This window comes from Brienomyrus brachyistius, chromosome 5 (assembly GCF_023856365.1).
Source record: "Brienomyrus brachyistius isolate T26 chromosome 5, BBRACH_0.4, whole genome shotgun sequence".
Classification (NCBI taxonomy): Eukaryota; Metazoa; Chordata; class Actinopteri; order Osteoglossiformes; family Mormyridae; genus Brienomyrus; species Brienomyrus brachyistius.
The window spans coordinates 31,973,471-31,987,355 of NC_064537.1; the positions used below are offsets into that span (position 1 = coordinate 31,973,471).

General features: G+C 39.8%; 1 protein-coding gene across 2 annotated transcripts in view; it reads right to left on the reverse strand.

The window, feature by feature from the left end:
* Nucleotides 1-12,929, reverse strand: part of skap1 (src kinase associated phosphoprotein 1) — a 136,399-nt gene extending 123,470 nt beyond the window's left edge. Inside the window, exons 1-3 of one of the 2 annotated variants that reach the window (XM_049013650.1) lie at nt 12,708-12,926; nt 9,675-9,780; nt 5,000-5,025 (exon numbers count right to left, since the gene is read on the reverse strand). In XM_049013650.1, coding sequence (XP_048869607.1) covers nt 5,000-5,025; nt 9,675-9,780; nt 12,708-12,747 — 172 coding nt within the window. In that variant the 5' untranslated portion in view covers nt 12,748-12,926. Of the gene's footprint in view, nt 1-4,999; nt 5,026-9,674; nt 9,781-12,707 lie in introns of both variants that reach the window. The other variant, XM_049013652.1, reaches the window with a different exon arrangement.
* Nucleotides 12,930-13,885: the final 956 nt, after the last annotated feature.

Below are 13,885 nucleotides of genomic sequence, written 5' to 3' on the forward strand. Positions count from 1 at the left end.
GTGAGCCTGGAGTTCCTCTGTTCCATTGGGAGGCGCTGCTGTGCTCCCAGAAGCCTGAGGCTTTGCGTGCTGTGTGTGTGTGTGTGGGAGATTATTCCCCGTGAGATAAAAATCACACTCCATCTCAATTTCTCCACTTAAAAAAAAGTACAGCTATGTCATGTGATACGGCATCCTCTCCGAACGATCATGTCACATATTACAGAAACCTTATGAAAGGGGAAGTGTGTCAACCAGAAACGTAATACTTGAGGACAATTTTATCTGGATTTGTCGATCTTGTAAATAAGAAAAGGGCTGCTGCGTGCTACTGCCTTTTATTCATATTCTGGTATGAGCTGGTGACCTCATTTCTGTATCACACATGTGAGCGTTACATTAGGTAAGTCTTTCAGTGATGCCTAGGAAAAGCTCTCCGTGGTCGTGATGAATTATCCCGTCTCTCAGACACGTATCAGAGAATAAACTGTTGGCATTTGCTGATCACATTTTATGTACTTTTTTGGCCAAGTCCTGCTTTTTCTATAAATGCTGAAATGCAAGCAGAGTACAGTTGTAGTACGTTGCCACAGAAACAGACAATTCAGCTTACAGACCCGCTGTTTTACAGACAACTTTGCTTTATTACACAGCACCAAAGTAGAATGAAATAAGCAAAGTAATTACAGAATGCTCTTTCAGCTATTTCTGCTAAGGAAACTGAGATGACGAAATTAGCTTTTAACACACATTTTTGTTTCAATTTAATCATGGCCACCGGGGGCAGTCTCTACCACCATGGAGCAGGCTGCATGCTATCGCTAACTCTGTCTATCTCATTGGTAAGCAGCAGTACACCCACTGGTAGCTCCCTTAGGGAGAAGTATAATAATGTAATTGTTCATGTACACATCTAAATATGTCTCACAGTGAATATGGGTACCTGACAGGAGCATTGCTGCTTCACATCTCTGTGGCAGTGGGTTTGATGTGGCAGGTCCACATTCTCCCTATGTTCACATCAGTTTTCACTGGCTACTCTGGTTTCCTCCCACAGCCCAAAAATATGTGGTTAGGTATAAAGTGACAACCGATGTTTCGTGGATAAACTGAATCTTTTTCCACACCCCATGCAAAAGCAGTGGATGGCATGGTAACAGAGGGGGTTGCATTATAGCCTCACACCTCCCGGGTTCTGGGTTTGAATCCAGCACTGTGTTGGTGGAATCTGCATGATTTTGCGTGGGTTCCCATGAAGTTAGCCCTGGTCCCTGGGGACCTGCAGACTGTCCATATTTTCGCTCCCTCCCAGCTCCCTGCCTGACAGTTCACATTTTGCTCCATTTTACTTCCTATGGAGCTGGAAGGGAGCAAAAATGTGGAATGTTTGGGGGTTCCCAAGGATCGGGTTTAAGGAACACTGAGTTAGATAAACCAGCATCCCTAAATTGCTGATTGTATGTATCTGTATGTGTGTGTGCGTGTGTGTGTGTCTCTGTGTGTACCCTGTGATAGACTGGCATCCCATAAAGTAGTGTACCTCCAGCCTTGTGCCCTTTGCTGCCTGGAACCTACTCTGAGACTCAGAGATCCCAACCAGGACAAGGGGTCAGAAGTCAGAAGGATGAACTATCATATTTTAGATTCACTTTTTTTTTACTTGGCTTTGCATTTATCACTTCCAGCAAATCACATAAAACCTCAAATATTTGGTTATCACTAAAATAATAAATAAACAAAGAATTGTTTATGAACTAAATTTATTGCTTAGTGAATTTCTGGGGTAATTAGTGCTACGCTTAGTGCTGCAAAGAAGAGCACGAATAAAAGAAAACAATAATAAGTATAACATATATTTGTATATCTCTGGTAAACCAAAATGTTTTTACCTTCTGGATTCAAGGTTGGTACCTTCATCCAAAACAGGGCAAAATTAATAAAATGATTAAATCCATTTTTCAAGTATATTTTAACAATTATGCTATAATGGGAAGTAGTAAATACCGAAGTCCATATAGTTCCTCCTCATTAATGGTTTCACCATTGGTAACTTTGCAGTCCCAGTCTCGAGGCAGACTTTAAATGCATTGTAAGGCTATGTGCTAATCTGATCTGGAGTTGAAACTGGCTTTACACTGAGTTATCTGGTTATTTTCTAATTACAGTTTTATTAGCAAGGTGAGACCACTGATGCTACTGCAGTTTATACAAGCCGTAAGACAACAGCAGTGAGTTAAAGCACTGAAACTGTTCTATTGAAAAGATTAAATTACACTTATTGTGAAAGGAAGCATTTACCTTGAGTTATCATACCTATAGACCCTGAATATGATAAATTATTGATACAATGACAGTGATACATTAATGAAGTGCGAGATACAAAATACTACATTTTTGATGCTTTCAAGGAATGTGGAAAAAATGTGAATCCTTTAGTTTATCCTTATAGAAAAAGAGACAGATTATAGATAACATGGAAAAAGGTTTTGCAGAAATATCTTGTAATACATGGTCAATTGTTGACACCTCCTGCGATTGGCTGATGTCTTGATCTGGGTTATTCCCTGAATTGCACCCTTAGCTTCTGGGATAGTCTCCGGACACCCACAACCCTGCATAGGACAAGCAGATACGGAAAATGCACGTATGGATGAATGGATGGAGGGATGGATGGATGGATGAAAGGGTGGATGGATGCAGACACCTCAAATAATGCCCATCTATATTCTATAACTTTTATTCAGCACAAGATTGCAGTGACAATGGAATCTATTCAAGAAGGAACAGAGCACAAGCAAGGAGACAATCCTCAGAGGGAGCCTGTCTGTTAAAGGGCAACCAAAAGTATGATTCTCTTAAACATCAGCGATGGCAACGGCTGTAACCCAGGTATCTATATAGGGATCAAATTCAACAGCAAAAAACACAAAACCATCAGTCATTTTGATGATTGTTAAGGTTTCCTTAAATTAACTGTGTCTGTTTTAAAACAAAGGTAAACAAAAATGACTTAGCTCCAGTGGTATTAGTTCATTGTAGGCATATATGCTGAGAGACCTGTATCCAAGATGCTTCTATTTTTCAGTTTTTGACTCTAAAGAGTGAAGAGGAATGCGCTATAACAGAATATAAACAATATACAACAAACTAAAGGTTCCTCTTACATTGATTCTGCTTAGATCGAAGTAGCTGCATTTCAGTTAAATTAAAAACTTGATTAGTAGTTTTATAAAAAGCATCGATGAAAGATTTGCCTTCATAACTCCAATATGGCGGGAGAAAGACGGACCACAGCAGATGAGGGTCCAAATAAAAAGAGAGCGAAAACCTCAGTTATATGGGAGCACTTGATATTTACAGTGAATGAATATGCAGTTGTTGCAGAACTTAAAAATTACAACACGCTATCACAGCACAACTGCAGTGTAACAACATCTTAAAAGAAGACGTCAATGGATTCACCCAGTAATTAGCCATATATGATGCAGGATATGAATGACGGTGAGTCTGGTACAAACCGACATAAGGGCTACTGTGGTACAAATGGAAGATAATTTTCATGATGTTCACGGGAGTGATGCGTCACGACAGACAGGGCATCGAGCCCTGCTGCGTATGGGGCTGGGTAGCTGCAGGCCAGTAAAAGTGCCCATGCTGACTTGGATTGAAAGCACCTACAATGGGCATGTCAGCATCAGAACTGGACCTTGGAGCAATGGAAGAAGCATCCAGGTCTGATGAATCCCCTTTTCAGTTGCATCATGTGGACGGACCAGGTCAAATCGAGCATCTGTGGGATGCATTGGACCAACAAGTGTGATCCATGGCCTTGGTTGCCAGTCACTCTGTCAGCAGTTAGTGGTTTTCCCTTCCTCACCAGTCACTCACCATGTTTATGAGCCCCCCCCACCCACCCAGCCTTACTACAGATAATCTGATCCATTTGTCTGACCATAATGATTTGGCCTTCATAAAGTCACTCAGATCTTTATCCCTGTCCATTCCTTCTGCATTGAATATTTGAGCCATATGACACACATACAGTAGGACCATAAGTGTGAATGAGCGTGCACTCGGACTCGAACTCAGCGTATAGGTGCATGCAAAACAGCAGTATTCACTTTATACTAACAAGAATAACTAACAATTGTAACATTAAAAGAAATAACATGAGACAAATTTTGCACAAATGAATAACTGAAGAACGTACTCAATTACACAAAAAATGTGCTACATACAGATACAAGGTGCCCTTAGGAAGGTTTTTCCAATATAATCATAGATATTCTCTGCCCTTGTGGATTTCCGCTATAATTAGGTTTTGAGAACATCACCAAAGCACTTTACAGCTACCCAGAGCTTATTCAAAAATCATCTGCACCTGATCTGCTGAGCCACTTGACAAAAGCCCGCTGGTAAATTACACTTCAGAGGTTGCAACAGATATTAATACAATTCAGTTAATTGTCACACAATGTGTCAAAGAAAAAAAGTCAAGAAATAGCTTGTGGGGAGAAGAGTGACGTGCCGGCATTTACATATACAGAACAGAGAAACCACTGTTATGTGATACATTTTTGTCACACAGCCGACAGTGACCTCACTTTCAAAAGACAATGACATTTCTTTTCCTCCATTTCCTGCCAGCAATGTATGCAGTATAAAAAAAGCAATACCCATAGCAGCAGATCTTTGCTCAAGCAGAATGCTATGTACCAGCATCACACATAAATTGTATAAAGACCGTAATAACCACCTGTGTCAGCGTACACAAATCTCCACATTGTGCCAAGGTCACTTACATCAAATTGCACAACAGTTCAAGCGAACGGCTTTAAAGACTTCATGGTATTTTTCTAATCACATTTTGAACGGTAGGTGCAGCATGCAAGACATCAGCATATCATTGATGTGGTTCATACAGTATTTCAGGTTCCACACCAAGACCACCGATGCTGACGACTCAATTTCTGTACAAATAAAAACACAAAATTGTTTTTATTAAAAGTGAGTTACTCACATCTGGAGGGAAAATCCAGAGGATTTCTGCAGAAAAGAGAAAAGAACAGAAAAATTATAAATAACACAATTATAATTAACTATATATACACTATACTGTATACAACCGGATGAAGCATTTTATTAATAGCCAACCGGAAATACTTTCCAGCCATACAGCTGCCATAGAAAATTCCGTTAATATAATTAAGAAAATAAGAGGACTGAGTGATTGTGAGTATACGAGGAATACATTATGCATGCAACTTATGTAATGGTTCTTTACATACACCTTACATGTGTGATTAGAAAACAGCTGACAAGAAAGTGAACAACCACAACAGACTGAATCAAGCTGCTTGCTCGTATGCCCACGGCAACTGGTAACTAACACAAACCTTAACTAATGAAACCTAGCTGATCCCGTTTAAGTTGGTCCAGGGGTTAAACTGGGTTAACTGAGTAGCTTGGGTGAATTTAAGGGCATGAGGTGTGTTTCTGCGAAGGTCTTGGACTCTTATGAAGGTTTAAGCTATTGAAGTGTTTCATTGGTTTGTATTTTTTCAGGCTGTTTAATGATTGAGCCTTGAAGGTCCATTAACTAAATGGATTTAAAAAGCTAAAATGCAAGTTCATTTTTTTTTTTTATGTATACTATTTTTAGATTATTTGAAAATAATCTGTTTCGCAAAAAGGGTAGAGAAGCACATCAGCTACGTACTTAAAGATCTTACAAAGCGTTTTCTGCAACTAGAGTGGGTGCTGGTCTCTGGAGATTAACTGTAATGCTACTGTGCTACTTCCTCAGCTTGCTGGTTTCCACAGTTTAGTAATATTGCATTTCAAAGTGTAATCAGCATGTGCTGCCCTCATTTTGCTCCGCTTATACAAAACGCAAATGGAGAAGGACAGCACATCTCTCAGTGCACCCCAATGAAATCCCATCTCAGTGAGACACTTACGCACCGCTAGCCTCAGCCAACTTAAGCCCTTCCCTTTGGATATAACGTCCTTTCTGTCACACATGTTTGATTGTGGCATCAGTTATGGGCCTCAGTCTGCTTTTTAGGTTTGTGTGTTTGCCAGCTGTTTGCCTGAGTTCTCAGTAATTGTGTCAGTGCATTATGAACGTGACGAACGCGACACATTTAACTGACATGTACTTCGCCAGAAGTTGAGGGGTCAATATGTAAATATACATGGAATGTCATTATATTTGAAGGAAAAAAAATGTCCCAGAGCATAAACTAGAAGACAACATTTATTGAACGCATATGCTTTGTATATGAGATTTTCCATTCATCAACACTAAACACTTGCAGTTATATTCTATGCATGTACTCGTGTGCGCTTAAAGGGAATACATCCATACATATAACACAAGAAAACAAAAAATAAACATTATTGATGTTACTCACACATGATGCTGTTCAAGAAGAAAAGGCCTAAAATCTTATATCCTGTTCAAGATGGACCCCAGCCTTTTGCCCTTTGCTGACTAAGGCTCCAGGGCCCATCGGTGTCCCTGAACAGGATAAGCAGCTCCAATTTGAAAAAATAAACTACCTTCTTAGGTTCACTTTTTCATCTGTTGAAAAACACCCTTCAAGAAATGTTACCTTACAAACCAAATACTACTTTACAAGCCAAATACTACCAAGTGCATCTAACTACTACCAAATACTAGTTTACAAGCCAAATACTACCAAGTGCATTTTACTACCACAAAATACTACTTTACAAGCCAAGTACTACCAAGTGCATCTAACTACTACCAAATGCTACTTTACAAGCCAAATGCTACCAAGTGCATTTAACTACTACTAAATACTACTTTACAAGCCCAATACTATCAAGTGTATCGAACTACTACCAAATACTGCTTTACAGGTGAAATACTACCAAGTGAATCAAACACATTTTCCCCATTACCTCCAGTCTATCAGTGTAAATGAAAAGACTTCTTTCAACGTGGGAAATATTAGTTTTTTATTGTTACAGAATATACTGCAGTGATGGACATCTTGACTCCGGAACAATGTCAAGTTGAAGACAGTAAATTATGTTTTACAAATGCTCAGTAGCTTCTCCCCTACCCTGCTACCCTGCTCTGTGACCTGTTAAAACAGCAGTAAATCTCAATCTACAGTAATTTATGCAGTAAAAGTATATTACCAAACCTCAGTAGGAAAAAGTAGGCAATGTGGGCTCTGTGTCCTCACTAGAAGAATCACATTTTAATTAGTTTAACTAGGCCAAATGTGGTATATCAAACGGCTGCTATACACCCTAGAATTTTCTCTAAAATACATATTTCATGATATACTATAATAGGCAAAAAAATTCAAACTGAAGACTAAATTATGATTGGCAATCGCAGTTCTCTAGAAACCAATGCTTTATTTTACTCTGTCATAATAATACAGTAGATGTAATGTTTTATTCTGTCATTTCAACTTAATTTTAAGTTTCCTCACTTTTTTTTTTAACTAATAAAACTATACTGCGATGCAATGAATGTGAAATGAACACTTGCGAACAATAAAACATAAAACAAAGAGCGTGTGACGGAATACAAACTACAGGCCACAAAACCACATCCTCCCTTGAACAACGGGGAAAACAAGTGCAGGCAAAGCACAAGTTTTTCAAGATCCTGTGTAAGAAAGCAGGCACGATCTCTACCACCTGCCATCAACAGCAGCGATGTCAGACCGACCTGCGTGTCAACATCAAACAGCAGAGCATCAAATTAACCCAGAAACCCTGGCATTCTAACAAACTAAACATTGATGAGGCGAGGAAAACAGAGAATACAAACTGCAGGCCTACAGCTGGCCCAGACATTGTGGATCTGGATGCGCGGATCTACAGACATGTTAGCGATTGGTTAGATGCTGACTTTGGTCTTTACAGAGTTGAAACAGTTGGCCTATAAAGCTGTGAAGCAGCTTGACATGAACTTCATCATCTACTGAAAGCAAAGATAAAGTGCTTTCAAATGTCTTTCACGGTACACTACATGATTCTTTGCATTTTTATAATGTGGGATCAACATATTTCATTTTCAACTCAAGCTTTCAAATTTACTTAAGGTTTTCGTCAGAGTTAGGATGAAGGCTTTCGATGTTGTCAGGAACCTAGTATTTCGCCACGGGTGTAACACTACAAAAAATCTTCAGCTGTTATACAATGAGTTTCTATTAAATTGTTCATTTTTTTTGTAATAACATCATGGATGTTAATAAATTAATAATAAAACGTGCAATGAACTTATAATAGTGTTGACTGATTTTTATACTGTCCATGAAAAATGGCATCCATTCTTTTCCTCCCAGAAGAGTGTCCCTATGCCTATTGGGATTGATTGACTACATTTTCAGAGCAATCACCCTCAATGACTTGCACTGATTCCAATTTACAGAGGCATTCTCCTCACAGATTAATGAAAAGATATGAGTATAGTACAGATATCCAAATCCACTTTTTTTGATACCCTAACCCATACATCCATCCATTTTCCAAACCACTTATCCTACTGGGTCGCGGAGCCTATCCCGGAAGTAATGGGCGCGAGGCAGGGAGCAACCCAGGATGGAGGGCCAACCCATCGCAGGGCACACTCACACACCATTCACTCACGCATGCACACCTAAGGGCAATTTTAGCAACTCCAATTAGCCTCAGCATGTTTTTGGACTGTGGGGGGAAGCCGGAGTACCCGGAGGAAACCCCACGACGACATGGGGAGAACATGCAAACTCTGCACACATGTGACCCAGGCGGAGACTCGAACCTGGGACCCAGAGGTGGGAGGCAACAGTGCTAACCACTGCACCACCATGCCGCCCTAATCAGATAAATTCCATTCAATATTTATATCTGCTGATTCCAATTCATGATCTTTTAATAAATATTTAAAAATAGGTCTACATACAGTAGGTGTCGGTACATTTTTCGTCTGAGTAAGCCTTACAGTTTCACTCTATACTTCCTTATGATGTTATTGCAAATAGTTAGATTCATTGTATTAAACTATCACCCCTCCAAAGGATGGCATTGCAAACATTGTAGGTAGCTGTTGAGCTACTTTGAGTTCCCATTTTGAAGAATTACCACAAGGCCGACAACTCGATAGTTTGAGGTTTCAAGCCATGTGCCTCAGGTTTTTTGCAGCATGTGATGGAACCTGACTATCTGTGCAACTCACGTAAATGAGGCGGACGTAGCAAATGAAATAGATTGGGTCTACGATCGGGGTGTGGCTGCCAATACTGATTCATCAATTCTGATTCAGCGCTGATTCTGATCTTTGATATCAGCTCAGGGCGTCAACAGAATATGCTATTTCTAACAAAATGCATGACAAGTTCTCCAACTGAATAAACTGTTATGAGAATATTTTTCATATAATTGTGTTTTTTTGACTTTGGGCCCAAGCATTACTTCTTATAGACAAAGAAAATAAACAGCGTGTTTATGAACTCGTGTGGGTGTTTTTGTATGTGTATGAATACAATGTAAATGGGTTGGTTCAATTTTTCAAAGTATGGAAAAAAATAAAAAGTACACCAGAAAGTCTGACTTTCTTCACTACAAATCGTCATGAGCTGTGTGAATTGAGGTGAATCGACTGTCCTCCATCAAGGAAGCTCGGCCCTTTACCCCCCCTGAGATCAGAGTCTGAGGACCCTCACCTGGAATGGACCACATGGAAGTTGTGTAGCAGGGTTTCCCGGGCCTCACTGGCTTGCTGGCTGAGGCTCTCATCCTGTAAGATCTCCGTTATAAACAGCTCACAGTCTGAAAGAAGCGAAAAGCTACATCTTAGAAAAACCCCGTCAACTTACTACAACTACACAACAGTTATTCTCAAGTAAGGTCAAAATTTCTAAACTTTTTGCCCATGCTACACAAGTGTGATTTTGAATCAATTTCTGGTCAATACATGTAGTCACTCCCTATATTAGTTTGGAAGATGAATAACGCCATCTCCAGCACTAACTGTAATGATATGTTAACCCTGAGTACAATCACTGTTATAGTCAGCACTCTATGGTTTATATGACATAAAATGTGTATTGTCTGCTGGTGATAATCAGTGTCTGTCAAATTAATAATGGGAAACTGTGACACAGGGAAAAAAATCTGATTTATTACTTGTACACAATCGAGGCAACCCAACTACATGATACATATATGAAAATATGCACATGCCACGTCTGATTAATTGATGGAGAAACCCATTAGTCTTGATTCGCCACAAGTTCTAAGAATCACTGACAAAAATCAAGAAAATAAAGGAACACATGAGAAGCTTGTAAAGAGTTCCCATTCTTTACTGGAGACATACTTGATCAGGGATAAAGCAGGTTTGAGAAGACCAGCATATACCAAAATAAGATGTTTACATGGAATGCCTGTGTGATGTGTGATACATACAGTAGAAGGTACAAAATCTAAGACATGTGTACTGATGATATCAGCTTTGGAAGAGAGGGGGACACCTGAATATCCCACACTAAGGTATAATGTTAGGGGGAAATGGCAGCTCAGGTAACATTTAACACTCTAATAACACTGATGCAGTTTGAGTGCTTAGAGATTTTCCTCTTTATAAAATACATCCAGATGGGCTACCCAATGTGAACAGGGAACACATCTGGTCTACAAAGCTTGGGCACTGGAGGCCTAATGGTTAGGGAAGCATGCTTGCGATCGAAAGGTTGGTTTGAATCCCCAGCCAGCAAGGTACCACTGAGGTACTTTCAGCTGGGTGCTGCTCCTTGGACATTAAATACCGCTGTGTCACATATGGGTTAAATGCAAAGGACACGTTTTATTGTGCACTGTGCGTCAACAGGGACAATTTTTCACTTCACTTAAGAAAACAAGCATGAAACCACATGACTTCCCCAAAGGCTTCATAAGTATGGTGGCCTGACCAGTCTAAAATATACACGACCGGCCAGCATTTTGAGCTAACAAGCGGCATTTCATGTGATCATTAAAACATTTCTTTACAAATCACTACATGCAACATTACTTACTGTTACATATATCAGTGTATTTATTGTATTTCATTAATAGTTTCTTTATTTCAATTGCAACCATGGAAACATGCTTTCTTGACTAAACAATGTGAGTCGGTGGGTTTAAATTTAAAGCTACAGTCTGACTGATTGCATTAATTTGCTCTCTTACTGATCCGAGTATCTAAAATGCCTAGTTAACATTATAAACTGATCATTTGAAAAGGAACAGATTATGATTAAGCTAATTAAACATTACGACAGATGTGCATTTATTGCATTTGACAAATGCAGCACCTCTGGAGGGGGGGACAGGGGCACAGTGGTTAGCACCATTGCCTTCCCCCCCCCAACCCTCCAGCTTCACTTGTGTGGAGTTTGCATATTCTCCCCGTGTCGTAAAGGTGTCCAAGAACATGCTGAGGTGAGTTGGAGTTGCCATATTATTTGCTGCTGTGGATGGTGTGTGAGTGTGCCCTGCAATGGGTTGGAGCCCCATCCTGGGTTATTCCCTGCCATGCGCCCGTAGCTTCCAGGATAGGCTCCAGACTGCTGCCACTCTGAATAGGACAAGCGAGTATGGAAAATGGATGAATGGACAGATGGACAGATGGATGGATGGACTACCCTTGGTTACTGAAATTGTCAGCTGACAGTTGTATTATTATCTGGGGACGATGTTTACGTAAAATCATTGGAACGATCTTTAAATCCATCCATCATCTAAACATTTTTCCAGTGTCACATGCGGCTGAGAGCCTATCCCAGGCAGCATAGAGCGCAAGGCAAGGCCAGAGCCTGGAAGATATGCCAGTCCATCACAGGGAACACACAACTGTACTCCCCTAGATTGTACTATCTGCAGTAAACCCACAGTAATCTACACAAACAATGGCAGAAACCTGTGATATACTTTTGACTTGAACTTGTCTCAATTGACCTTTATGCTTTGGTTAATCCTGTAAACTTTAACATATTTTTCCAAATAAAAACGTCAGCAGTATTACTCACAACATCCTTACTGTCATTCTGAAATTAGAAAATATCTGCAACCATGCAAATTATTGCGGATGAACAGTATGCTTCTCCAGACAATGCAAATGTTGGCGACATTTCACACTAGACAGACGAAAGTATTGCGTTAAAGCTGATTCACTTGCAATGAAAAAAATATTCTCCGTATAACATCTACACAAAAAAATTCTATTTTATATAACAGACAATGATGCAAAATACACAGTTTGAGCAACACTAAACAATAGTGTTCTACATTTCAAAACTACTACAGTTGATCCAGGAAATAAAATATTCAAAATTATTAAAATGTATTATCTAAAGCCATGCATGCCCCAGCACAGCACATTACACCTAACAGACCACAAATACACCCCATCCAAAATGTTTCTGAAGGTATCCTATTTACTTCATTCCTTATGGGTATAAAGGTACACAAATAAACCAGCAAATGAATAGATATCGCGACTTTAAAGCATATTTTATGTATCTTTCGGAACAGAATCATAGGCCTACAAGTTCAAACTACACAGAACTTTCACAATTTTCAGAAAGGATGCAGTTTGTTTAATTGTGAGTAGTCCCTTTTGAGCGTCTGACAGTTGATTTCCATAATTTTCTGACTAGAGCTCAGAATATTAATATAGCTAGCTTGTTTAGTTATATGCAATCACGATGCGTTACCTTCCAAAAGCCTTTTGGTGTCCTCATAAAAACTTCCCATTGTTCCTTTTTTGTCAGTCGTTAAAAACGGAGTTAGTAGTCCAACTATATTTGATTAACCTAACTAGCTAGCTACAGTACTCGGGTCTATAAGGATGCCGCTTTGTACCTAATGCTGGCTACGTCGTGAAAGTCAGCCTCAGAGACCGTTCAGGGCACAAAGTCACGGCACTGGCCATGAGCACCTGCTTAGCAATAACGAAACCGAAAGCATCACCGTATCTCACATTCAATCTGACGTTTGCATCAGGTGAGCAAGTAAGTAAACTGATGTTTTTAATGCTTATGTCTTTCTTCACCCTAAACTGCTCGTTGAAAAATAAAATGTGCTGGTTAACGTCCATTTACCACGCATTCAAGATAAGGTTAATTTAATTTGAACACTTTATGTTAACGGTAGTACTCTCACAACCAACGAAACAATTTAATGCACAAATAATAATATAACGTTGTAGTACTAATATGCTAATATGATAAAACTCTAACAACTTTTTTATTATTTAATTTTATTCACAAGTTTGCATGTTCTCCTCATGTCGTCGTGGGGTTTCCTCCGGGCGTGTCCGGTTTCCCCCCACAGTCCAAAAACATGCTGAGGCTAATTGGAGTTGCTAAATTGCCCATAGCAGTGCATGCGTGAGTGAATGGTGTGTGAGTGTGCCCTGCGATGGGCTGGCCCCCCATTCTGGGTTGTTCCCTGCCTCGTGCCCATTGCTTCCGGGATAGGCTCCGGACCCCCCGCGACCCAGTAGGATAAGCGGTTTGGAAAATGGATGGATGGTTTTTACCCACATATTCAAATCATCGTCCTTTTTAACAACAGTTTGCGCGATAGTTTGAAGAATGTGTTCCTGTTCCTCTTAAATGCAAAAAAGTCGAAATCTATTTACTAAAAAAATCACATTTAGCAGTCAGCCTTGTGAGTGCCCTTTGAGATAAGACCTGTGGTGGGAGACACCTGTTGAGTAACTAGTTATTCAGCTGTTCTCCACAGAGGGCGTTCTTAATGCAGTATCATTGGGCCATTTTTAAGAGCCTTTTGGGATACTGAGAGGGATGCCTTCGCTTTTGCACTGTTGCCTCTCTTACCTCTGCGCCTCAGTCCTGTGACCTTTCCTTTTCATCTAAAATTATCCAGT